The 27,711-nt window shown below is 41.0% G+C and overlaps 1 protein-coding gene across 1 annotated transcript in view; it reads left to right on the forward strand.

Moving 5' to 3' along the window:
* Positions 1-203: 203 nt before the first annotated feature.
* The window catches only part of KCTD16 (potassium channel tetramerization domain containing 16), a 159,255-nt gene continuing 131,747 nt past the window's right edge, over positions 204-27,711 (forward strand). Inside the window, exons 1-2 of the mRNA XM_007054366.3 lie at positions 204-741; positions 1,047-2,181. Of these exons, the coding sequence (XP_007054428.1) occupies positions 1,350-2,181 (832 nt within the window). The 5' untranslated portion in view covers positions 204-741; positions 1,047-1,349. The remainder of the gene's footprint in view (positions 742-1,046; positions 2,182-27,711) is intronic.

Below are 27,711 nucleotides of genomic sequence, written 5' to 3' on the forward strand. Positions count from 1 at the left end.
ATAGCTGTCTGTGGCAGCATTGGGCAGTGCTGCTGCTTCTGTAACTTGTTAAAAAATAAAAAAAAGGAAAATGAACCAGAAAGTGCCCCTCTAGGTTCTTCTGTTTTCTCAAAGCCATATTCCTTTAAGATGATGTAATAGTCATTTCCCTGGATGGTTTCTTCCCTGCACTGCTGAAACAACAGCATCTGAACTGCACTGGGAACTGTGGAACCACCCAGCTCAGCAGCCAGAGCAGCAGCTCGGGCAGCAAGAGCAGACCAAGCAGCTACCCTGGGCATCCTTTCAAACGGCTGCAGGCTTGTCTTCTCTTTCCCTTGCTGGGAACATGGGAGCTTCTTTGCCCTTCCTGCCAGGCAGGATAACACTTTGGGAACCCACTGAAATATGTCAGTTCTTTTCTCAGATTCTGGGGTTTCTGCAAGTCATCTAAACCAAGGTCCTTTCTGAAACTCTCTTTCTTTTAAGGATCCTGATTGGGATTTATTTTGTTTTTTCCATCTCAGATATTGCTATATAGATTGGTTTTTCATCGTTACCCATCCCGGTTAACTTTCCTGTGACTCAGTTTAACTCTTGAGATCTACATGGATGGCTATTCTTAAAAGCACTTTTCTTACCTTTTCTGTCCCTTTCTGGGGTTGGATTTGATATTAATTGGACTCAGTGTGCCTGTGTGTGTTCTGATTGGTCTGAAAATTTTCTTTCTTTCACAAGAACTATACATTAACTGTAACCAAGGTAAGACTTGATGCTCTCTCATTCTCTCATCTGTAAAGGCTCTAAATTAGACACTTGTTTAAAGTTGAGGTATGTATTTTCTTTTTAACAAAATGTTGCCATATGTATCCCCTCCCCCAAATATGTTAATTATTGCTTGGGGAGAAAAAAAACTTGCCAAAAAATTTATTTAGCAAAAGATCTTGATTTTTCTCTCCTGCAATGAGTACTAGAGGGGGCTTTGTGAACTGACCTAATTCCCTCTATTTTTACTTTTATGATGCTTAGGGAAATAATTGTCTTATTTTGTTTCCCCCCTTCAACAGACCTGGGAATAATCGTAGGCTTGGCTTGATCTTGATTTTTGGGACTTTGTTGGAAGATCTGATTGCATTTCACGAAGTTATTGCTCTCCATCCACTGTTCAGGTTTTAAGCTGCTTTGCCAGCTTCCGTGACATAGTCACTTCTGGACAATTCTGATTTTTTTAATATACTAACTTTTTGTCCCCCGCCCCTTCTTAAATATTATGAGCCCTTTTGGGGGTCTGGTGGAGGAGCTTCATTCTACTCTTTGATGTGATTGATAGTCCTGCCATTCCTTGTGGCTGATTTTTGTTTTAAAATACAATGGCTTTGAGTGGAAACTGCAGGACTTACCTCCCTCCTAGAGAACAAGGGGCTGGTCTACATTCCTTCCCAGAGGTGGTGGAGCTAAACGTAGGTGGTCAAGTATACTTCACTCGCCATTCCACCTTGGTGGGCATCCCCCACTCATTGCTGTGGAAAATGTTCACTCCCAAGAGAGACACAGCCAGTGATCTAGCTAAGGACTCCAAGGGAAGGTTCTTCATTGATAGAGATGGTTTCCTCTTCCGCTACATTCTGGACTATCTCAGGGACAAGCAAGTGGTCCTGCCTGATCACTTCCCAGAAAAGGGAAGGCTTAAAAGGGAAGCTGAATATTTTCAGCTCCCAGACTTGGTCAAACTCCTAACTCCTGATGATGTCAAGCAAAGCCCCGATGACTATTGCCACAGCGACTATGAGGAGGTCTCCCAAGGCAGTGACACAAGAATATGCCCCCCATCATCGCTCTTACCTTCAGATCGAAAATGGGGTTTCATTACCATTGGGTACAGGGGGTCGTGCACCATGGGCAGAGAGAGCCAAGCTGATGCCAAGTTCAGGAGAGTCCCGAGGATTTTGGTTTGTGGAAGGATTGCTCTAGTCAAAGAGGTCTTTGGAGAAAGTTTGAATGAGAGTAGAGACCCAGACAGGGCACCGGAAAGATACACCTCCAGGTTCTATCTCAAGTTCAAGCACCTGGAGAGGGCTTTTGACATGTTGTCAGAATGTGGATTCCACATGGTGGCCTGCAATTCCTCAGTGACGGCTTCTTTTGTCAATCAGTACACAGATGATAAAGTCTGGTCCAGCTACACTGAATATGTCTTCTACCGTAAGTACAAGAGATTTGTAGGGAAAAAATAATTATCTGGTTAAAGCATCTTATTTGGTGTGCATTTCATTTTCAGAGCACTAGCAAGTTTGATTTTATTTTCTCTGCAGCTGATGGGAGTTCTCTTCTGATAAAACAGAATCCAAGGGGATATGCTTTAGTTTAAGATTTTAAAATGTAAATTAACATTGAACTCAATGGTGTGGTCTTGGCTAGGTGGCAGCACAGGCTGCCAAAAGCACCTTTTCTCCCCACAGCCGAAAGGTGTTGCTATCTGAGGCTTTGTGAATCAGCCGTTTGACTGCCTTACACATTTCCTGAGTACTCCCTGGATGTAATGTAAGCCTTGCAAACACGCTGTAGATTTAATTACAGAAAATCTTCAAATGAGATGCAATATACAAAGGTAATAGATGTTTGATAATAAGCACATTCAGCCAAGCCATCTGTCAACAAGGCTGAGACACACACATGCAGGGAGGAGGGAAAAAGTGCAGTCGTGCTGGCTCCTTTTCAACAGGGATCTTTTTCAGAACCAACTTATGTTCTTTAAAATAAGGATTCAGTGGATAGATAGGCAGGTGGCTACATGCTATTATGAAACACGTTACGAAAATCAGACCCTTCCTAACTAGATGGATATGTCCTGCTAACTGGAATCACATCAGATCACATACTGTTGTACTAATTTTGATCTGATAGCTCTAGCAGGCTCATTAACTTCCTAAATTGATATTCAGCCAGGGACACTGTTACCAATGGTAACGTCAGGGTAATTTTGATTCCATAATCCTGTATCAGAAAATCATTCCACAGCTCTGGGACTTAAATATTCTAGGAGTGGGTTAGGCTATTTACTTTTACTTCAAAAAGGTAAAGGAGAGAATGTTTCCCTAGTCCCTTTGCACAAGTGGATTTTATCATCTTTCAAAGATCATGTGTTGGGCAGAGGGATAGAAAGGTGAATAACAGCTACTTGTCTCACCTGCTACGCTGTATAACTACCGTAGTCAGTATATCCCCAGTACCATGAAGAGTTGACTTTGCTGAAAGATGCCCAGAACTTGAGTAATTTATTGACATGTAATAAACTACAGTGCAACACTAGGTTGAGTACCACCTACTGTTACTGAACTCAACAGGCAGCCGAAATCTGCTCATGTAATAGTGCTTAAGTTAGCGTTCCAAAAAGCCTTCTGTATTTTTGATATGCATAGATTTATTGAAAATTAGTTTTATATCAGGACTTCTTGGTAAAATACTTCAGAGGTCTTGGATCAGCTCAAACTCAGGCTGAGCTGGATGATTTATATTACTAGGTTTCTAATATCTGAAATCAATATCTGACATGAAGTTACAGTAAAATTAGTGTGATTCCAGAAATGTATGGTAGTAAATCATATTTAAATTTTAAAAACATCAGAAAAATGTATAAGCTTGCTGGAATTTTACCAACTATTTTAAAAACTGAAGCAGGACCCAAATAATGTTATGTTAATTAGCAAATAGAGATCACTGATACCGTTTATTCATATTCTTCAGAACTTTATGCTTCATAGACTGTGCTAGGTATTGGCTTTCTTTTTGTGATGATTAGTGGTGATGCTTAGATACCACAGTGATAAGGGCCTTAGAAATATCTGTGAGCAAAAAGAGAGTGTGAGTGTGTGTAATGAGCTTGATCTAACCTCGCTTCCCTAGGCCATCAATACAGGCCTGAGCCAAACCTATCGAAGTCCCTGGAAAGACTGTCATTGAATTCAGCAGGATTTGTGTCTGATCCTCTCTGAACACACTTCAATTTTGTGGATATTTGAAATTCTAACCTAGATCCAGACATGCATTTTTCAAATGGTCCCTATCTGTGTAATGGGCCAAACCAATGACCATGATGCAAACTCATCCTACTCAATCTAGATCCAATTCAGACTGTTGTGACTAGTTTGTCTCCAGTTACTGTAACAATTGCCATTGTTGAATCGCAGGGATTTTACAGAGGCAATATATACAGATTATGTGTAGAGTGGAAAAAACCCTTTCACATCTAATCTCCAAAAGTCATTTTTTGAAAGCTTTGAAGACCAGTAAAATTGACAGCTGGCTTTCTAGTGGGACATTACAACTTCTGTGCAGCTGCTTAGCCATCATTATTTCATTAGAAGCTGCCAACTGTGCCTATATAAACATTAATTAATCAAGCTGTTGTGCTCAGGTTAATGGGCCGAAACCATGGGAGGTGCTCTAAGGCAACTAGTTACTGTAGTTATTTGCTAAGATATTCTTAGCAGAGCAGCTTAACTACCTCCTGTGAAAATGTAAAGCTCAGATACTCCTCGGAGGTGGGGAATGGACATGAAAGATGTTCATTTTTAAAAGAAAGAAGAATGGAGGGAAAAACCATGTTGGTCTCTGATAATGTATGTTCCAAATGCTTGGAATCTGAAAGCCCATAGTTGGCATGCAGATAAAGAATATCATGCATGTGGAAATTAATCCATTTGAAAGTAATGAGATGGACCGAAGACAAATAAGCAAAGTGGAAGTTTTCCAAATAAGCTAATAGCTACAGACTGTGCAGTCAACAAAACGTAATGTTAATACTAAGAAACATGTATGCATATGTAGGTGCCATTAAGGCTAATGGGAGATTAATGTTCACAATGGGTGAAATTTAACCAGAATTTCAGGGGCCACAGAAAGTATCCAACACTGCAAACGTGTTGCTGAGAAGGGCTGCAGCGCAAGCACACAGAATGACTGTGCAACCTCCCTCCCCCTTGTGTGCAGTGCAGCTGGGCTCCACTCCAGTTTCAAATGGGCCAGTGCAAAGGGGAATTTGGAGACAAGCTATGTTTGTACAGTGGGTCCACAATTAAACAGATCCAGGGACTACAGTATTTGTGTAGGGAGTAAACAATTCCTTCTCAGAGGTGGGACAGTAGTTGAGGATGAAGGACAGATTTCTTTTCTCCTACTCCATCCCCTAGTTTTCCTGTGCTAAGGCTGTTTAAGCAGAGTTTATATTGGCGAAGGGTGAATTTGATCCAGTGAGAAGAGTGTCAACCTTTGATGTGCTTTCTCTACTACTACTTTAAGTACAGATAGTCCTGAATTAACACCTTACATCCAAACACCCTGATCTTTTAGTGTCACTCTCTGCACTTGGATATTCCTTTTTGAAATGTTTTCAATCTTTGTCATAAACTGAACCAAAAGCTTGGGTTTGGATACCCCTTAAACTTTGGTGTGTTTTGAAATCTGGAATTGGTCAGAATTTTGTGGCTTGAGTCCCTCTAATTTTAAGGCAATATGTACATACAGACTTCCCCCCTCTTATTTTAGGAGCAGATTACAAAGTAAATCTTTCCACTTGATTCCAAAATTATACCCTTGCCAGAGCAGTTGGCTTGGGTCTCACACAAAAATATCTGTGAGTTCTTAAACTGGACGTGGGAGAGAAGAGGTTGGAAAACTGAAAAGCCCCGGTTTTAAACATTAGCTCAGTGGCTCCCAATTTGTGTGTGTGCATTTGTATACCACTGTGGTTCGGCAGTACAGGGCAGAGGAGAATAGCAACGTGAAGCGGGTTGGAGAAAGCTACACAACCCATAGCCATTCTGCTCCCACTGCAAACAAGTCTGCTGCTGTAAGTAAAGTAGTAGGTGGTTTCTTTAGAGCCACTGACACTCACCTTCTCTCTCTGCTTCTCAGTGGCCTCTCATGGCTGTGGGAGCAGCTCACATGCATATGGCTGCAAGTCTAGACTGTAGCCTGCCATTCTAAGCTCCTGTTCTCCCCTCTTGCAGCTCTCATTATAGCTGTGGGTGACACCAACTAATAACCCGATACACACCCCAAATAACAGGTAGCTTTCTGTTGAGTTGGAGGAGGAGTAGAGAGTCAATGAGAAAGAAAAACACAAAAAACTGATAGGGAAAAGAAGAGAAAATACAGAAAGGAATTGGAGAGAGAGAGCAAATGAACAGACAGAAGAAGAGACAGTAACAGCTGTGCCAAAATGTGGTGGAAGGGGACTTGGTGAGGGTGCCTATCCGCCAGTGTATTTTAATGATTTTCCAACAAGAAAAGGTTGGGGGAGCCACTGAACTAGATTAGATTATTGTCCACGTAATGAGTGCAGAGATACATGCAAATAAATTATTCTTCAAGCCATTTTCCAAAATCTAAGCAAGCATGAAAGTTACTTTTAAATTTGAGGAAATTATGTACATTTCCCTAAGCCTGGCCTTGAGTAGGCCACTTCATAGTCATGCACGCAGAGCATCTCAAGTAGCTGTAATGTTCAAAGGAAACTTTGAAACATCCATGGCAATATGACTGTAGGTAGAAAATTAATTGACAGGATTCTTGCTCCTTAAAGACATGCTGTGCCACCACTCATTATGGCAAGAGTTGTAGATTTTGGCCCCATTCTCACCTTATCCTTTTAACAAAATGATGTTTGTTGGGGGATTTTTCTACTTTGATCATAGCAGTTTGGTATAAAGAGATGGTTGTGGAGTATTTTCAAATTATCTTCAGTTTAATGATCATATCCTATTAAGTGGGGTTGGATGGGGGAAGAAGTAAAGTAATTGGTATCCACTTAGAATTTAGCTGATGGCCTTTAACTGAAACTGCAAATCTCACATATATATGCACTGCATGCATCCGATGAAGTGAACTGTAGCTCACGAAAGCTTATGCTCAAATAAATTTGTTAGTCTCTAAGGTGCCACAAGTCCTCCTTTTCTTTTTATAGTCTGTATGGTATTCATATGGCATATTTTACCCGAGATTCATGTAACCAGCTGCAGCAGCAGGTCAGTGTTTTCATGTGAATACAGCTGAAAGAGCTTTTAATTAGTGTGTGTGTGTGTGTGTGTGTGTGTGTGTACACGTACATACTATAAATAACTTGAGCCTCAAGGCAGAAGTTTGACAGACAAAATTCAATGCAAATGTATTTTGAAATCCACAAGATGTAAAACCACATGGATTAGGCATAGAAGAAAAGGCTATTAAATTATCTTATCCATCTTTCTGCCTCTTCAAATTGTTCTCTTTATATTGTTCTCTAGCATATTTTCTAGTATTTTCTTCAGTCTAATTTTAAATGGATTGAGTGAAGAGGATCATAATGACCAGAAAAATAACAAAATGAAACCAGGCCCTAAGAATGATTCAATCTTCAGTTCCTGCTGATGTGAGATGTTCAACACCCCCATCCGCCCACTGTGTTGCCTTCAGTTCATCATCATCATTATCTGTGCTTCTTATTCTATTGCTGGGTGAAAAGCTTATTCAGCAGTGTTCCTTGTCCATCATGCTGAATAAGAGGCTTGCCTGAAGTCTCAGTAGGCTTCACTTCCACACCTTGATGAGGGTGTGATTCTGTTAGCCAGCTTGCTGGGGGTGTGATTCTGCTTATGTTACCACCAAATCAGGAGGTTTCAAGAGGCACTGTGTCAAAGGCTCAGAGGCACTGTGTCAAATTTGGGTGAAGGACAAATTGTGTCCGACTTGTTATCTAGACTGAATAGGGTGCTCTTGAGAATTTTACCATCATGGAACAGTTTGGTTAGAGTCAGCCCACTGATCAGAACTTTGATTATTTAGATGTTGATACGTAACCTGAATAATCTCGTTATTCTAATCTGATTATAAACAAATTGACCTCAAGATTTAGGTTAAGGTCTCATCTCAGCAATTACGTGAAACAAACCCTTAAAAAGTGGTTTTGCTGGTTTTAAGGAGTCTAACTTCATTGTTTTGTCTTCATGCTTCTCCGGTCATATTAAACTACATATAGCTATTGTTGTTCAGGAGATTTAAGGCAGGAGATGGCACTATTGGTGCAGGGATGAAAGTAACATAAAAGAGATACCGGTATGGGACGCCGGAAGGGGCAGGGCCTCAGGTAGAAGGGGCGGGGACTGGGGTCAGCCTCCCCCAGCCAGCCCATCCACGCTGCCTGGCCCACACCGCCTGGGGCTCCGGCAGCGATTTAAAGGGCCCAGGGCTCCAGCTGCTGCCAGAGTAGTGGCGGCTGGAAGCCCTGGGCCCTTTTCAATCACCAGGCCCCGGGGCAGCTGCCCCTTTTGCCTCCCCCCCCAGTCGACAGCCCTGAGGGGGGCAAAAGGGGCAACGATGTTAAAGTACTGCCATGGCTGTGCTTTAAGGAGGGTCCTTAAAGAGCTGCCGTGGCAGTGCTTCAACATCACTGCCCCTTTTGCCTCCCCCTGTCGGCGGCCCCTGTCAGCTGCGTATGGGCCAGTACCGGCGGCCACTTCTTACTGGTACGCTGTACTGGCCTACTTTCACCCCTGAATTGGTGCCTTTCTAGATACACAGTACTCACTGTGAGGAGTAGTTATCTTAAATCTCACCTTGGATATGCCCTGTGTAGACTTGCATGTTTAGTATAAATATCTAGACCTATCATGGTGCTGTAATTAAAAATACCATTTAATTCCTGGTCCAAAATTATTCCACATTGGGGAATGTAATTTGTACTGACCTGCTTCAGTGTCAGGCTGATTTCTGGGTGAATTCACTACAAGCAAACGCACTCAATATTGTTACCTAGCTCTCCGTTGGGGAAGAAGAGCTCTGAGTTATAGTTAAGGCCCTACCAAATTCGTGGCCGTGAAAAATTCATCACACACTGTGAAGTCTGGTGTGTCGTCCCCCCCCTGTGAAATCTGGTCTTTTGTGAACTTTTACCCTATACAGATTTCATGGGGGAGACCAGCATTTTTCAAACTGGGGGTCCCGACCCAAAAGGGGGTTGCAGTGTTATTGTAGGGGGTCACATTATTGCCACCCTTACTTCTGTGCTGCTCCCTTCAGAGCTGGGTGGCCGGAGAGTGGCGGCTGCTGGCTTAGGGCCCAGCTCTGAAGGCAGCAGCGCAAAGGAAGGGTGGCAATACCATACCATTGCCTTACTTCTGCGCTGCTGCTGGCGTTGGTGGCACTGCCTTCAGAGCTGGGGTCCTGGCTAGCAGCCTCCGCTCTCTGGCCGCCCAGTTCTGAAGGCAGTTCGGCCGCCAGCAGCAGTGCAGAGGTAAGGGTGGCAGTACCGTAACCGCACCCTACGATAACCTTGTGACCTCCCGCCCCCACACAACCCATCTTTGGTTCAGAACCCCTGCAGTTACAACACTGAAATTTCAGATTTAAATAGCTTAAATCATGACATTTACAATTTTTAAAATCCTATGACCATGAAGTTGACCAAAATGGACTGTGAATTTGGTAGGGCCCTCATTATAGTTAGTACTCTTGTGGAGTCCCACTGGCAGAGGCTGCATCCTTTTGCTGACTTTCTGCTGGTCACTCAAACCTTCTGTCACTTGGGCTCTCTAACTTTGTAAGGAGAGTGATCACTTTAGATAAGCTATTACCAGCAGGAGAGTGGGGTAGGAGGAGGTATTTTTTCATGCTTTGTGTGTATATAATAAGATCTTCTACACTTTCCACAGTATGCATCCGATGAAGTGAGCTGTAGCTCACGAAAGCTTATGCTCAAATAAATTGGTTAGTCTCTAAGGTGCCACAAGTTCTCCTTTTCTTTTTGCGAATACAGACTAGCACGGCTGTTACTCTGAAACCTAACTTTGAGTGGTAATTTGCCTGATTGTGTTGGGTCATATTGTGCCATCAGCTTTTAAGCAGAATAGGCCAATGATGAAATCTTAAAAGTAGGGGTCATGATCTCTATGGAAAAATCCCACAGAATTTAACAAAGGTAAACACAATAGGGTTGTATGGTAATGTAATTTTTCTAGAAATTACTCAAAAGACCTAAAGAATTTAATAAAGGGTGATCACCTCTCTATAGGTATTTTAACCATCCTATAAAATGGGTATAGTTCTTTATGAATCCCTGTAGAATGGTTTAAGGAATATTTTAAAAAGTTATAATTCTCTAATAAATTTTTTAGGGGCTTTTCCATGAAATGATGTGGTCCTTTCTAATCTGAAAAGGGACTATGTAAAAAGGGCACCTTATGTAGTGCTACGGATCTGCTGTGTATCCCAGCTCACATTGGCTTACTTTAGTGACAAAACATTTTTACTACTCTTTTCTTTTTGTTAGCGCTGCAGATCCACAACAACTTGAGGAATGTGAGCTGAATTCTCTTCTGGCTTGGGTATCATCAACAGAAATGTTAACTAAACTTTAAGGACCTAATCCAAATGCCAGTGAAGTTAATGGAAAGTCTCCTATTGAATTCAGTGGCCTATATGCAAAGCAAAATTTTGCCTTCAGTTATGCCTGCGAAGCCTGTTTTCTGCAGTGGGGTTAACAGGTATAATTGAGGACAGAATCTGATTTGCAGAATCTTTATTGCTGCTGCTCATGTACAAGCCATAAATAATTCGGTTTGACTTCCAGTGCCCATTGTGAGTTTACAGGGCTGGCAGTTAAACCCCCCACCCCCATCATTTTAATAGTAAACTAATCACATTTGATCTGGATGTCATTGAGAGGCACTAACCGTGGGACCTCAACAATGCCTGTTTCACAGATTCACTTTTGAGTTTAGAATTGCATTGTAATTTATATAATCTATGTAATAGTTCTCTGGGGAGTTTTAGTACCAAACTCCCTGGAAAAGACATGGAAGAAAGGAACCCTAACACTGAACTCTCTGAAGATACTGTGGGAGGAAAAATTCCAGTTGCTAGGTTCCCTGAAGAGAATAGAATTATAGAAATTAGAAATGGAAGTGTTTGACTGTCATTTTATATGTTCCCTGAGGACCAGTTCAAAATTTTTCTCAACAGTCTGTTCTCTGGTGCTTTTTCCAGTCTGATGACTTCAGATTTTTTTTAAAAAAAAGTTGGCTGGCATGTAGCTGTGGTTCTTTAAGAGAGACAAAATAGGAAAGAATAAAAGAGCAAGAATGAGAGAGCACAGTGAATCTACTTATTTTAATTAGATTTTAACAAACTTACGAAAATATACAGACAAATGTTTCACTGTGGCAATTGTTTTTCAGTTATTCTGGAATGGTTGGAATTTTAAACAGCAGCATTTTCCTCCACTTCTCATTTTTGCAGCTTTTCAAAGGCTAGGGTAATGTATGGCACATTTGGAAACTGGAAGCACAATTTAAATTGCATGTTCAGACTGAATTAAAGTAACCTTTTATGAATCTTACCATAAAACGTATTCTTCTTGGTAAAGAAGGAAAATAGTTATTGAGTGGGTTAGAGTTGGTGGAATGATTTAAATTGTCTCTAAAAATGAAGTGGGGAATGAGTATGCCATGCTGAAGAACACTACATGAGTGATTTTTGCCTTATCGCTTTCAGAGGATGTGAACAAGTTTAATATAGGGATAAAAATAAACAAAACTGAAGACAAATACTAAGCCATATCACGCTATCTATTTTAAGCAAATTTTCCTATTAAAATCATATGCATTAAATCAATGTATTACACATATAGTGAGCCATATTGTGCTATTATGACTCATTAAAAATAGTCCTACTTAAAAACTTATGTTCCAATATGGCCCACTGTTTGCCTGATTTTTAGAGTTGCTGAGCACCTTCTAGTTCCCAATGAAATCAAACACAAAACTCTGTCAAGTAAAATGTAAAAGTATAATAAGGAAGGCCAAGAAAGAATTTGAGGAGCAGCTTGCTAAAGATGCAAAAAACTAATAATAAACAGGTTTTTAAGTACATCAGAAGCAGGAAGTCTGCCAAAGAGGCAGTGGGGCCACTAGATGACAAAGGTGTTAAAGGAGCATGCAAGGAAGACAAGGCTATTACAGAGACGCTAAATGAATTCTTTGCATCCATCGTCACTGCAGAGGATGTGGGGGGAATACCCACATCAGAGCTATTCTTTTTGGGTGACAGATCTGAAGTACTGTCCCAGATTGATGTATTAGTAGAGGAGGTGTTGAACAAATTGACAAACTAAAGAGTAATAAGTCACCAGGACCAGATGGTATTCACCTAAGGGCTCTGAAGGAACTCAGTTATGAAATTGCAGAGTTACTAACTGTAGTATGTAACCTGTCACTAAAATTAGCCTCAATACCAGATTACTGGAAGAGGTGATCCTGGCGATTGCAGGTTAGTCTAACTTCAGTACCCGACAAATTGGTAGAAACTGTAGTAAAGAACAGAATTACCAGACACCTAGATAAACACAATTTGTTGGGAAAGAGTCAGCATGGCTTTTGTAAAAGGAAGTTATGCCTCAGAATTTATTAGAATTCTTTGAGGGAGTCAACAGGATTGTGGGTAAGGGTTATCCAGTCGATATACTGTACTTGGATTATCAGGTGTCAAAGTAGCAGCTGTGTTAGTCTGTATCGGCAAAAAGAAAAGGAGTACTTGTGGCACCTTAGAGACTAACAAATTTATTTGAGCGTAAGCTTTCATGAGCTACAGCATCACTTCATCCTTTTCTTTTTTGGATTATCAGAGAGCTTTTGACAAGGTCCCTCACCAAAGGCTCTTAAGGAAACTAAATAGCCATGGGATAAGAGGGAAGGTCCTCTCATGAATCATCACTAGTTGAAATATAGGGGAAAAAAGTTTCGGAATAAAGGGTCAGTTTTCACAATGGAGAGAGATGAACAGCAGGGTGCCCCATGATCCGTAGTAGGACATGTGCTGTTCAACATATTCATTAATGATTTGGAAAATGGGGTGAACAGTGAAGTGTCAGTGTTTGCAGATGATACAAAATTATTCAAGATAGATAAATCCAAAGCAGATTGTAAGGAGTTATAGAGAGGGAGCCCACAAAACTTGGTGATTGGGCAACAAAATGACATGAAATTCAGTGTTGGTAAGGCATATTGGAAAAATAATCCTGATTATATGTAACCCTTCCGCCATGTGGAGCCGGCAGCAATGAGGGCCGGGTTTAATATCTAGGGGTTCCTTTTCAACAATACAACACAGAACCAGCTCAAGCCCCTACCCATTAACCTAGGAAAATTACATACCACCCCTGCAAAAAGAAAAGGAGTACTTGTGGCACCTTAGAGACTAATAAATTTATTTGAGCATAAGCTTTCGTGAGCTACAGCTCACTTCATCTGATGCATTCAGTGGAAAATACAGTCATCCGATGAAGTGAGCTGTAGCTCACGAAAGCTTATGCTCAAATAAATTTGTTAGTCTCTAAGGTGCCACAAGTACTCCTTTTCGTTTTGCGAATACAGACTAACACAGCTGCTACTCTGAATACCACCCCTGGGCGCCTCTGAGAGGCAATACTTCCCCACTCACAAGCACAGAGTCTGAGTGTGGAAAAGAAACTTTTAATGAAAGGAGGCAAATCATCTGACATTAATTAGGGAAAATGCCACAAGCAAGGTTCATAATCATAAAACTGTGAGGAGGACACCCACCCCAGAGTACGTGGGACAGTGTCTTCTGCCTCATGTTCTTGAGTTCTACAACCAAAAGGTCCTTTTCTGTGCCCCTCGGCTCCTTCACCATACCCCACTCACGGTGGTTGTCCTTTTGGTCAGTGAGGACCCAGGGTCAGAGGTGCATCTGTGTGAGTTCATCTCCCACCCAGGGAAGAAGGCACCTTGCTTGCTCCGCCATCTGAGTACTTGCTCTGGCTGGCCACCCTGCGAGCCGTGATTCCTCTCCGCTGGCCGCCCTGCGAGCCATGGTTCCTCTTCGCTGGCTGCCATGCGAGCCGTGGTTCCACTCACCAGTCACCTTATGCCACATGCCTCTCTGCTGTGACCTGTGCAGGTCAGTCTCTTGAGGTTCCACCCAGCTATTAGTGATTTTCAGCTCTTAGGCTGGGCAGGAATGCTATCCCACCACAAGTGACAGAAAATACCATCATGCCAATATATAAATCCATGGTGTGCCCACATATTGAATATGTGTCCAGTTCAGATCACCCCATCTGAAAAAAGGTATAGTGGAACCGGAAAATGTTCAGAGAAGGGCAACAAAGATGATCAAGGGTAATGGAACAGCTTCCATACAAGGAAAGGCTAAAACAATTATGGTTGTTCAGCTTCGAAAGGAGACAGTTAAGGGGGAATATGATAGAGCTCTATACAATCATGAATGGTGTGGAAAAAGAGAATAGAGTAGTGTTATTTACCCTTTCACCCAATACAAAAAGATGGGATCACCCAATGAAATTAAAAGGCAGCAGGTTTAATACAAACAAGAGGAAGTACTTTTTCACACAGTGCACAACTAATTTGTGAAACTCATTGCCTTGGGATGTTGTGATGCCCAAAAGTGTAACTCAAAAAGAATGGAATAAGTTCAAGGTGGATAAGTCCATCAATGGCTATTAGCCCAGAGGGCCAGGGACCCAACCCCCTGTTCGGGGCAACCCTAAACCTCTGACTGCCAAAAGCTGGAAGTGGAAGACAGAGTTGGATCACTCCATAATTGCCCTATTCTGTACATTCCCCCTGACGCTCTGGCGTGGACCACTGTAGGAGACAGGATACTAGGCAAGATGGACCATGCTCTGACCCAATATGGGAGCTCTTATGTCCTTGGCATTAGCACAATGCATGCTATTATTCTTGGTTTCCACAGTTAAGCTTGTTGTATTAGCCTTCTAATAATATTTTAAAAGGTAACTAATAATCTGATGATGTGATAAAACTTTTACATTTTAACACCTATTTATGGGCATTGTTGAGGTACCCATAAATATAAACTGTTCAGTTAGACACTGTAATCTTACTGACCACTTTTAATTTAATATCAGTCACGTACGTGCCTTTCCATGTGTAAGCCAAATGTTGATGTTGAACACGCTACAGCTGTAATAGACAAACAGGCTTAGGAAGCTGGTGCTTAAATTGGCAATATTAATAATTTCCTAGTGCTTTTTCAGAATCTTCTGGCAAAGTGATTAGCAATTTGTAGCGGCTCATTGATTAGCTGCTGCAGGCAGTCAAAAAAACACGATAAAAGAATGATAATAAAGAAAAGCCTGGCCATCTTGGTTTCTAATCCATCCTAAAAACCCCTTATAAAAATCGCCTTATTTAATGAACAGCTGAACACTGTGCTTCAGCTGATTACTGGAGTGTTCTGTTTGCTTCCTTTGGGCTCCAGAGACTACTGAAATACTGGTGCTGTGAGCCTGGTCAGCACTTTGCTCTCGGTGTTGAGTGCCTAGATGATTTTTACATTGCTTGGTAGTGACTCCTGGGAAGAAAATACTTAGTACTGTAATGTACCTGTTAGTTTTAAAAGCAAGAGGCCCCGATGAAGTAATACCAAATGGCATCTTAGTGGTGTTCAGCAAAAAGGAAGGGGAGAGCCTTGAGTTCATCATACTATTTCAGTCCCCATTAAATGAAGTTTTCCCTAGAGTCAATATGTGAATTACTTCAGTATACTAAGAGACTTAAGAAACAATTGCTGGTTTTCATTTCCTCACCATTCCTAAAACATCCTAAACTTTTGTTTTATTTATAAGTTGCAAACATTCTTGGAAATATCGTTGGTGCTCTTTGTTTATAGAGGTTTAAAATGCCCCTTTGAACTCCTGGAGGCAAAATTATTGAATAGGGTTTGTTTGGGGTTTTTTTGGTAAATTTGGCAGCTCAGTAACTAGACAGTGGTTGTTGTTAATTTCCTTGACTGTGCTTTCCAAACACTGTAACCAATTCACTTTCCCAGCTCTCTTTTTATTATAACTGGCCCTTAACATATTGCTCCTCCCATTGAAACTACTTTTTGTAACCTCAGGAATAGTTTGAAGCCTGCTTTCCACATTCCAAATCCTCCCCACTCAAAAATCTAGCCCCTGTTTGTCACCCATGTTGTAATCTGTAAACCTGCTCAGCCATGGTTCTGACATGAAAGTTCTGGGCTTGATATGGAGGTTATATGCTTGACATGAAGATTTTGGGATGTAATTGTTATCAAGATCACATGCTGCATTTCAGGGATAATGTAATCTTGCAGTATGAGGGGGATCTAAATCTGAACACAGTTAGTTTGGGAATGGAGTTCCAAACTCTCTCTGGGTTTCTAAGCCTCTATCCAGATCCTGTAAACCTTATTCAGAGGAGCATTCCCACTCTCCTCTTTGGAGGGAACCTTAGCCCCACTTCAAGTGAACATGAATTAAGTTTCCAGCACATTTCAGTTTATATTTTTATATCAAAGTCAAACCAAGTTGAAACAGAATAAATGAAATAGTGGTTTGACTGAGTTTTTAAGTTTGTTCAAAGCCAAAATCTCAGAGCAAAATTTGATGAGTGAGACTTTGCTGGGATAGAATCTGAAGAAGTTTTTGCATGTGCCCCTTTTAAGGAAACCAATTAAGTTCCTCTTAGCTCAGAGTTTTAACTGGTAATATAGGAATGTTCAGATATTTACGGCCAGATTTCCAAAGGTTGTCATGAGAGCTGCATTTGAAAGCATAGTTGGCTTTCTGCAGATGTATACTTTGTATATGCCTTTCAAAATGTGATTATTGATAATCAACCGAACTATGTGTAAAAATGCCCACATCTAACATACATGCAGATTATTTTCCTTATTGAAGTTAGACAGATTTTTTTGTCTCACTGGGTGAATGTTTTAGGAACTGCATTAAAAAGGAGGCTTGGACTGTGAATAAAAAGTTAAGATTGTAATTCTTGAAAAAGTTTAAAGACGTTGAAAAAAGTTGCAAAAAATGCAAAAAAAAGTTAATTGTGACATGCACAATTACGACATTTGTACTGAGCCCATCAGGAAGAATTTGACAGGTTTGTACTAATTCATAAGTACTTTGGCTTTATTTAGTTTACTTTCTAGTTTTTGAGGCGATCTTCAGTTCAAGTTGGGGAGCAACTGTCCAAATGGATCAGACAAACTTTAAAAAAACAAGTACTTTTTAAAACATGCGTGGCTAGTGCTGAATTGTATCTCCTTCATTTTCATATATTGCACCATAGCAGTAGGTCATATTGTGCCACTGATTTTTCAGCAGAACTCCCTTTCAAATTTGTAATTTTCCAGGAAGCCAAAGGGGAATTCTGTTTCAGAATCAATGGCAAAATAATAATAAAACTTTGCATTTATATAGCATTGTTCATCTAATGATGTCATATGTATGTTTTCTGGGCTTCACAGGTATCATTCATATTTTATCTAAAAATCTTTGGTACTCAGTAAATCAAATTATTACAGTAAGACAGAAATAAATTATATTTATAGCAACAATAAAAATATTTCCCCCAATACAATATACTTGCCCAAACCTCACTGTAATAGATACCATACATGCAGTATTTTTATTTAATATCTCTTCTTGCCCTTTCCCATCCAGTAGTTCACTCACTCTGTTCTTCAGCTTTCCACCAAATGGCTCACTGTCCCAGTAGTATAGCTCTAGAGGTAGAGAGGTAAATCTCCAACTAGTGTTAATTGGCATTGCTCCATTGACTTCAGTGGAGCGGTACCAATATAAAGCAGCTGAGGATCTGGCCAAGAGAATTTCTAAAGTATTTTATTACTGTACTTACTTATTGCTCTTATTGTCCTGTGGCAATTGTCCTGGCTTCTCAGCAGGCTCCTGGAACACTTGGCCTTTAGGTTTGTCAGAGAGTTATTGAACCCATTGCTTGACTAGACTCTTTCACTCTCTTGGACATTATTTGTCTTTAACCCTTTGTATATTCCATATATTTTTCAAGACTGTCCTGTACTTCCTCTGGAGCAGCAATGGTGCATCAAGACCATGTCTTCTAACCATAGAGCTGTGCAGTATCTCTTAGCAAATTACATTATGTTCATTCTACAGCAGCCGTTAGACTACATCTTCATTTACGTATTGAATTGGTGCATATCTATGACTTGGGGAATAATAGCTTGTCCCGCTCATAACGCCCACTGTAATGGTAGATAGGGATTTATTGTTATCATTAATGTTAATTTTATAATACTCATAGGGTGCTAGACCTTTATAGACAGATGTGAGGACAAGGTCCTTGCTCCAAAGATCCTATGATCTAAACAATGTTTGCTTATGTCCAGTACATTGATAATTTTCTAACTAGATCTGTACCCTAGTCCAGGAATGTGAAGAACATATTTTGGACCTATGCTTAAGCATGTGTGGCTGTTTACATGCCTGTCTGTGAGTTAGATGTGAAAAACCCTTGATGCATGCATATAGACTGGTTTGCATGCAATCTGAATATGTATAACCGATGTGTGTGCATGCCCATAGTTGTTTAAAAATGTGCCTTATAGGCATATAACTCTTTGAAAATATCGACTTAAGTTTCCTCCATGTATTAGGAATGAATAAGCAGGTTATCTGCTCTGTATCAACAATATGCACATTCTGCTCAGTAAACCTGCATCTGAGCCAATTCTTTGTGAACTCATGCCTTAGTATTGCTTGATGAAATGCAGTTCAGTCAAAACAACAGAAAAGGCCCAGTAGATGCTGAAGTATCTTGGAGTAGGCCAGGCTCATCCATCTTTTCCTTGTCACACACACATCATGTTCTGATCATTCAGCATAGGTTTGTAAAACTAATGGGCAGTGGAGTTACAACAGTGATAAACTTCATCTGTTTGAAAAAAAGTTAATTAGCTTAATGTTTCATAAAAATGATAATTTATAGAATAACCCGGAATTCTCACACAAGGCGCCATTCATGATCTGTCTCACCACTGCAATTAAATATCCAAAGTACAGGTGGAGGATGAAGTCCTCCAACGCTTCTAGAACTTCAAGGAGCAACACTGACTGAAACTCAAGCAGAGAAATTTCCATGTTTGTCCACTCAGGAGGTTGCTTAAACATGCAGATGTAGTAAGCCACATCTGAATCTAAACAAATTTATCCACAAAGTAACCAGAAAATTCTTCAGAGCAAGAAAAACCAAGCTACCAAATAGATGGAACCATTCTATTATGTATGATTTTGCAGACACTATGCAGATGCAAAGAAACCTTTTGCATCCTTGGCATAAATCTTTAAAAATTCTTTGTATTGCAATCAGCAGGACCCTTGACTGGGACTTTCATTACCAGCTGTCTAACTGTGTTCTCTTTCAAATAAACTGTCATGTATCCTCTATAAACTGTGGTGACATGGGAAAGTAAATCCAAGGGAAAGGGTGTTTAGGAAGCACCGTATCAATAGTCATATAAAAAAGTTCTAATATTTGAATGGTCATTTGATCACTTCCAGCCCTCTTCTGAACACTGGATCCAGAGTGTGACCAACTACGTATGAGGAGCAAGAAGTCACCTGGAGCGGCCTCCTGGGTGCTACGAAAGCCGTGAACTTTTGAGTCAAATCAGAAAAATCATTATCTCCATAGACAGACAGTGAAGTCATCTAGAATCCCCAGTGCCACAAGTAGGGTTGTCAACTTTCCAACTGCTGAAAACTGGAGCCCTCCTTGCCCCGCCTCTTCTTCTCTTGCTCCGCCACCTGCCGTGCCCCTTTCCCCACAAAGCCCTTTTCTGCCTCTTCCCTCCCTCTGCCGTTCACTGATGCCCCCTTCTTCTTCCTCCTTGCTGAATCCTTTCCACCTCCCTCTCTTCCCCCAGCTGGGCTCCCTCTGCTCTGGGGCTAGGATGGGAGCTGCAGCCTGACAAGGAACCTACTACCTGCCCACTAGATGCAGGTAGGAAGTGGCCCCAGCGGAGTAGGGGCTGGTGAGGGTTGATGCCCCCTCTTTCCCCCCCGCCTGGTGTCCGACACATTTGACTTTCCGGTCAAAAACCAGGCACCTGGCAACTCTAGCTACAAGAAAGAGAAACCTGAGAAAAAAAGCTTCCATGATGGAGTAGTGAGAGCTGCACACCAACATTAACCTTGTCTTCACTCCATTACAGTGGACAGATACATCTGGTTAAAATGCAGTTTTGTAGTAGACAACCTCCTACATTTGAGACTGTGCTTTACAAAAAGCACAGCCATTGCTTCCCCCTGATTCACTCTTGGTTTGTACTGAACTGAGGCCCAATATTGGTCTTGCAATTTTGCTCATCCAGGTATTTATTTCCCCTACTACCAGCACAGGGACTATGGAAACTTCCATCCAGAAATATTAAAGTGCTTTAGAAATATTTGAGTAAAGACTCATGCTCCCTCACTTCTTCCACCGCTGTAAGATAAGCGAGTTTTATCATCAGGTGATGGAACTGAAATACTGAGCAGTTAAGTGGCCTGCAGAAGGTCACACAAGAAGTCCATGACAGTCTGATGGAATGGATAGCTGTAACAGAATGGCTTGCCGTTGGGCTGGGGAGCCTGGGGCCAAGCCAACCCTGGTTACAGAATGAGCTCCATCTGAGGGGAATCAGGCAATTTCCTATAAAGAGAAGGAGGTGGCTGCAATAAGGAGGAAGCTCAGGAGTTTTAGTGAGACTGTAGAGAGTGAGAGAAGCTCCTGCAGGGAAGACTCTGAGACCAAGGGAATTGCTTGAGCCGCGAAGGGCTGGGAGTAGCCTGCTATGGTAGAAAGGACTTTGACCTGAGCAGGGGAGTTTGGGCTGTTCTCAGCTGGAGGGAAAATTTTTGTGTTTAGTTTTGAACTTTAAGTTAATATATCAGACCCTAAGGAGGTGACTAATAGTGGAAAAATCCTGGGCGGAGTTTATTTGGGGATCCAGGAAGGGAAACTGAGTTGAGGGGCTGTGTGCAGGGCTGCCCTGAGGCCACCTGGGGGCACTGCTGGCAGCCACTTGTCTACAATATATAGGGGCCTACCAAATTCAGGGTCCATTTTGGTTAATTTCACGGTCATAGGATTTTAAAAACCTTAAATTTCATGATTTCAGCTATTTAAATCTGAAATTTCAGGGTGTTGTAATTGTAGGGGTCCTGACCCAAAAAGGAGTGGTGGAGGGGTTGCGATACTGCTACCCTTACTTCCGTGATGCTTCTGGCAGCAGTACTGCCTTCAGAGCTGGGCAACTGGAGAGCGGTAGCTGTTGGCCAGGAGCGCAGCTTTGAAAGCAGATCCTCTGCCAACAGCAGCGCAGAAGTAAGGATGGCCTGGTATGGTATTGTTCTTACTTCTGCGCTTCTGCCTGCAGAGCTGGGCGCCTCGCCAACAGCCACCACTCTCCGGCCGCCCATCTCTGAAGGCAGCAGCATGGAAGTAAGGGTGGCATGATATGGTATTGCCACTCTTACTTCTGTGCTGCTGCTGGCAGGGTGCTGACTTCAGATCTGGGCGCCCGGCCAACAGCCGACACTCTCCAGCTGTCCAGTTCTGAAGGCAGCACAGAAGTAAGAATGGCGTGACCCCCCCTCAAAATAACCTTGTGACCCCCCCATGATCCCCTTTTGGGTCAGGAACCCCAATCTGAGAAACGCTGGTCTCCCCCATGAAATCTGTATAATATAGGGTGAAAGCACACAAAAGACCAGTTTTTACAGTCTGTGACGTGTTTTTCATGGTCATGAATTTGGTAGGTACCTAACAATATCACTTGACTCTTAATCGTATATTTAGCCACAATATCATTCTTCCCTCAAACTCAGGTCCTGGCCAGTAGAAACCTATTCTGCTTACCTTTTAAATAGACAGAGGATGTTTAAATACGAGTTCTGATAAAAGATTTATTTCAGTAATGATTTTATGAGAGACAGTCATTTGCCAGGAAGGATCCTGTAGGTCAAGGCAAAAATCTAGGGATATTATTTACTGCAAAAAGGACTGAGAAGCTAACTTTTGGTCTATCTGTGGGAAAATATACTGTAGGTCAATGGCTATCATCATTTCAATGGACTCTTGTGGGGGGAACCAGACGCATCATCAATACTTCATTAGGTTCCTCCAGTGAAATTTGCAATGTTTGGGTTTTTGCTAAGATCAATGCACCTGCTTCTCTATTTGAGTGATCTTAACAATCAGGGAGCCTTACTCTGCTCACCACAGGCCTGAAAAAGGTGCTTCTGATTTTAGAAATCAAACCTCTAAACATGCTTACATTTTCTCATGTTATCATAAAGAGGGAGAGTTTCGTGGCAAGGGTATTGTTCTCTACGTTAGGCACCAGGACTGCCCTGTATGATAAAAAGAAATACAATAAATAAATTCCATCCCAGAAAGTCTGAATTTGAATAATTTGAATATAAAATGGAAATGGATATTACAGTCTGTTTCTCTTGTTTTACATTTGTTTCAATCTTTTGTTTGTGGGACGGATAATTAGTATAAGAAACTGATTTTACTGTTCTAAGATAAAGCAGAATTGCCCAGGTAAGGAATTTTGCAGACCACTTTTATCAACTCATGGTAAATCTGTGTGCACTGTATACTGGCAGATCCAGTGGATCATGAAGGAATCAAAATCAATCTCTAATTTTCATTCTCTTTTAATTTCGGTAATTCTTGATTTGTACCTAGGAAATGGCAGTATTTACTTAATAAAAGTCTGAGATTAAAAAAAACAGACTAACCTTACACAGACTAACACAGTGTAGAAAATAAACTTCAAAGTCTGTAGAAGATGATCCATTTTAAGCTCCAATAATTGTATTTTTTCCTCAACTGCAGCTCTCAGATTCTCAGTTATACTAAGATTTAACAGGTGGTGCATTAGCAGCCAAGTCATGTTAATGCTTGGAAAATGACGGATTCTTTTCTCCCCCCCACAAGCATTTCTTTAATCTCTCATTTCTAAAGACAAGATAAACAGTTCAGACCTCCCATTTGGAAGAGCACCAATCCATACATCTGAGAAGGGTTTCTTCTCTTTTGCCCAGGTGTTGCAACAATTGCACAGCTTGCCATTCTAAAATTAACTCCACTGCAGCAGCAGAGAGCTTTGAAACTGTTTATTTGTATAAAAGATTTTAGTGTGCAACAATAACAAAGTTAGGGCCAAATTCAGGCTCGATGTAAGCAGTCAAATCTCTGATTGACTCCAGTAGGAGTTGCATCTGCTTATAATTAGGTTAAAATTCTCCATGAATTTTGTTTGTTTAAACATCTTTTAAAAATAAAATTCATTCTTTTGTTGGGTATCAACAATAACTAACATAGCTGAGAAGGGAAGGGAAGCCCAGATTTTAGGTGTGAAGGAACTTGTTCTCTCACAGGTACATAGGGAGAATTTTCAAAAGAGCCTAAGTGACTTTACTTTGAGTTTGATCTTCATTATATATTATAATTTTTTATGCCCATTGAGCCATTTTGCGATTTTTTTTCTGGATTTTTAGCTGGATAGCAATAAACTTTTGAAATCTATTGTTTGCTGGTGAATTTTGTATTCAAATTTTAGGACCCTTCTTCAGCTGAGAATCAGGAATGAGTTCTCATGGAACAAGTCACCTGATGCAGGTCCCATGGTATGTCACTCTCTTCTTGCTTCAGAGGCCAACAAATCCTGCGTGAATCTATGCAGATTTATGTGAATGTGCATGACCCTATTGGCCCTGAACTTTGCCTGTGGGTTTTGCAGAGCCATATGCAGAGGAGTTCACAAAACGCTAAATTAAACAGATTAATGATGGCCCTAAATCAGAATTACAAATACAGTTCCCCTTGAACTTCAGGGGGTTTAGTTTGGAATCCCCAAGCCCAGTTTGCACTGTAGTTTTGGTTCTGGGTCAGATCCAAAACCAGTTAGAACCAATTTTTCAGATCTGGTTTGGATGTAGCCCAAGATGATAGAAATCTTATGAGACCATTATCTTATAAGATTCTGACCATATCTCACGGCAGCAGCTTGCAAGATTTTGGTGACATCTCAAGTTTTGGGTCACCAATGAAGTTGTATTCTAAACCCTAATCTAAATCGAACTGGGATCTGGATGCAGATACAGATTTGAACACCAGCTCCCTTTGGACCATCTCTGAAAGAGATGTAGAAGATGGAGCTGTAGTTGACACTAAATTGACTTCATTTAGAGGTGGACAGGAGCAATTGGACTATGCTATCTGTCCCCTTGATAATGCAATAAGTAGGTGATTTTAGTCATTGCATAAAGTGACTTCACATGCTATCTCAACAGTGAAGGAAAGATTCTTTGGGCAGCCAAAGAATGACAAAGAGGCTGTTGGTGCTGGGAATAAATGTACTGCGTCACAATCTGCAGAATTATTTGTTTTCTCACTGGTCGTCTTGTATATTGTACAAATTGACTTTTTCATATCTTACTGTGAGAGAGTGGTTACCTGAGTTCCACTGACAGCATGTGTCTGTTTATTCCACATCAGGGCTAACAGCAAGCAACCCAATTCATTTTGCTCCAAGCTGGCTGCCTCTAGTTCCCCATCTCATTAAAGTACGATAGCGAGTTATTTTGTAAATGAGGAGACTGCTGTCCTTGCTAACATAATTGTGATTTGGCATATTGATACAGTATTAAAATTCCAATTGAACAGATGGTGTCAGGATTTAAACTTATGCTTATGAGATGCAGATGGCCCAAGTAGTGAACTTATGTGCTAGTTATTTTTATATTGAGCAGGTTAAGCACAAATTACTTTATGATTATTATTATCACCGTACTTGTCATTTTAGGGTGGTTTTATTTTTTTTTTGCAAATGCTCTAATAACTTGTCTCTTCCTTATAACTCTGTGATTAAAACAAACCACTCCTATGCCTAAATTTCACTCCCCCCCATCTCTTTATTCCCTCTCTCCTTCCCCAAGGCCCTTTTGATTTCACCTCAATCCTGTTGCCGGTGTCCTTGAAACCCTTGCAGGGAGAACTGCAAGAGAAGACCTGACTGGAACAATTACAGTTGCGTAGCTCTCAGGAGGTGTCAGTGCTGTGTGTTCAGCTTATTCCCCTCCTGGGGAAAATTGCCTTCTTTGTCACCAAGGAGAATAAATCCCATGCCAGGCTCACTGAAAACCAGACACGCCGAAATATCTCCATGGGGCTGATTCCCAGGAGGGGGCTTGGGCAACCAGATTTTGGGAAATGGAAAAATGAAAGACTGTTGTAACAAGGGCAAGATTCTGAGTCCAATTACATTGTGATAACTCCAAAGTTACTGCAGATTTATATTGGAGCAGAATCTGGGCCCTGATGTCTAATATTGTTTTGAAGCAACCTATTTCTCTTGTAACCCTAAGAGAAGATCTTTAAAAAGAACTGTCCTTCATTCTCTTTATTTTGTGTCACAATTTGTAAGACTATGCATTCATTTACAGAGAAGAATAAAATAATGGGCCAAGTTCTCTGCTGGTGTACATTGGTCCAGCCAAATTGGAGCCAATTTCTGAATGTACTGTGTATTACAACCTTTTATGTAGAGATATCCAGGTGCTTTAAAAACCTTAATTATTTCTCTGAACATCCTGTGAAGTAGGTAGGCAGGTGGAATACATAGCTTTGTAACGTGAAGCACAGATTGCTCACATGGTATGGCCAAGCTCATTCGGTAACCGTAGAGTAGAACCCAGAACACTTGATTTTCAGTCCCCTGCCAGATCACCAAACAGCATTTAGCCACCGCTTCTGATTCACACAAGGAACATTTTTATATAAGAAAAAATACAGTATCTGCATCTTCAGGGTTTATGATAGCGGTTGGTTGTGTCCATAACTCTACTGCAAAAGCACAGGCCAGCTTTTCATTAAGGGTCCAGTCCTGCAAGATACTGATCACCCGCTGCTTCTACTGATTTTAAAGTGATCTGAGGGTGCTCGGCACTGTTCAGGATTGAGCCTTTAGAAGAATCCATAATTTCCAGCAGTTAATTAATTTTGGAAAATTTCGGTGCCCTGAGATGAGGCATAAAAAGTCATATTCCAGGTGGAAAAAATTAAATCCAGTTTGAAGGAAATATATTTTTAAAATCCCCATCTGTTTTTAAGATCAAAGAAGCACCAGGAGGAAAAGTTACCATTTGCAGGCATTTTATGCCACTCCTATAATTAGAAAAAAAAATCCATACATTTTCTTACACTAAAAATGATGCATTTTGACCCTGCGTAACAATAACCTTTGGAACCAGTGGATATTGACCCTTGTCATTCGATGGGAATTAACCTCTGAAACTCTGACTTAGGACAGATGACTGGTGCCAGGAAAAAATAAAGTTAAGTCTCTTACCAGCCTTCCTGTGTGTCACACATTTATTACATCCTGGCATTAAAGGCCATGGAAAACATTTCCTTGAAAGAAAATGCAAACATAAGGCACAAGGACAAATGATACAGTTGCAGGTACATGGGTAATATGGGCTCATTTATACTTTCCTTATGCTTGTTGCCATTACCCATGTCTCTCACTTTAAATGTAAAAGTCTCCCTACCCAATATCACTGCCTATAATGTTTTAAAACAGAGAAGCTGTGGTAGCCTTCATGATTCTTATGCATATTAGGAAGGGCTCTGTTGACCAGTTCAGAAAAGGGGCTATGTCCTGTCCTCCCTATTTTCTATTGAGGGGGGATAGAGAATCAAAGGAGTCTTGATGGAGTCCTATATCCTGAAGACCTAATTCAGAATCCCATTCCCTCTGAGAGTTGCACTGGGACCTTATTTTCCTTTTCTGTAAATTGGATCAGAGAATCCAAAGGAATTTGGCTTCCCCCTCCCCATGCTTCTCCTGTTGTCAGCTCACCAGCTCTCCACTCCTAATAAATCCGCAGCACTAGAGCCACCACAGCTAGCTTACCAAGGGTTGGGTAATGGGGCAGCATACTTTGAGAATGGATGACACTTATCCCCTGCCATGTTCTCCCAGCTGGCATTATCCATGGGTGCAGGCTCCCCTCCTCCAGAGGAAGCAGATGGAATGATAGGATCTTAGGTTTTACTCAGGAAAACCAAATTTTCCAGGAGCATATTATGCTGGATTTTCAGCCAATCCCATGTGATCTTCCAGGTGCCTAATTTACAAGTTCCTAAATTCTGAATGATGGAATAGGACCACATGAGCTTGTCTGATGTCATTAGGGTCTGTCAGGTTAAAGATCAGCCTTTTTACAGAGTCCCAAGATAGGAATTTATACTCCTAATGAGCCATTAAGATTTATTGAGTAAATAAGCAGCATTTTTACAAAGCCCTTAAGTATCTATTTAAATGCTAATCTTAGTATTATATTTTCATTATCTTTTTTATGAAAAGACCCCAAGTTTATATTCATATGATAGTCAATTAGGCATATACTGCATATTTTAAATACTCCAGGGCAGCTCCTGAGTTCACTTAAACCACAGGAGCAGTTTTGCAGAGTGTGGAATTGAGTTCAGAGTCAGGCCAGGACAAGAACATGCATGCTTTTTTTTTTTTTAAAGACCTATTTGTTTGGCCCAGATTTTAATTGATTCAGTAATAAATTAGGGTTATTATTAGGGCAGGATTGGGGTTTGCTTGTATTTTGAAGGGGCCACTCTTAGAAATCAATGACAAAACTCTCATTGACTTAATTGTTATGATTATGATTTGTTTCTGAAAGGGCCCATGATGTGTTAAATGCTTTCCTGAAATGAGGGCAGGCACAGTCTCTACTACAAAAATAAAAGAGAGACCAGAAAAACAGACATGGCGTGGGACCAGGATGAGGCAGACTGTTTTGACTGATGTGTTTGTTGGGGGTAGGTCTGAATA

Source organism: Chelonia mydas, chromosome 8 (assembly GCF_015237465.2).
Source record: "Chelonia mydas isolate rCheMyd1 chromosome 8, rCheMyd1.pri.v2, whole genome shotgun sequence".
Lineage (NCBI taxonomy): Eukaryota > Metazoa > Chordata > Testudines > Cheloniidae > Chelonia > Chelonia mydas.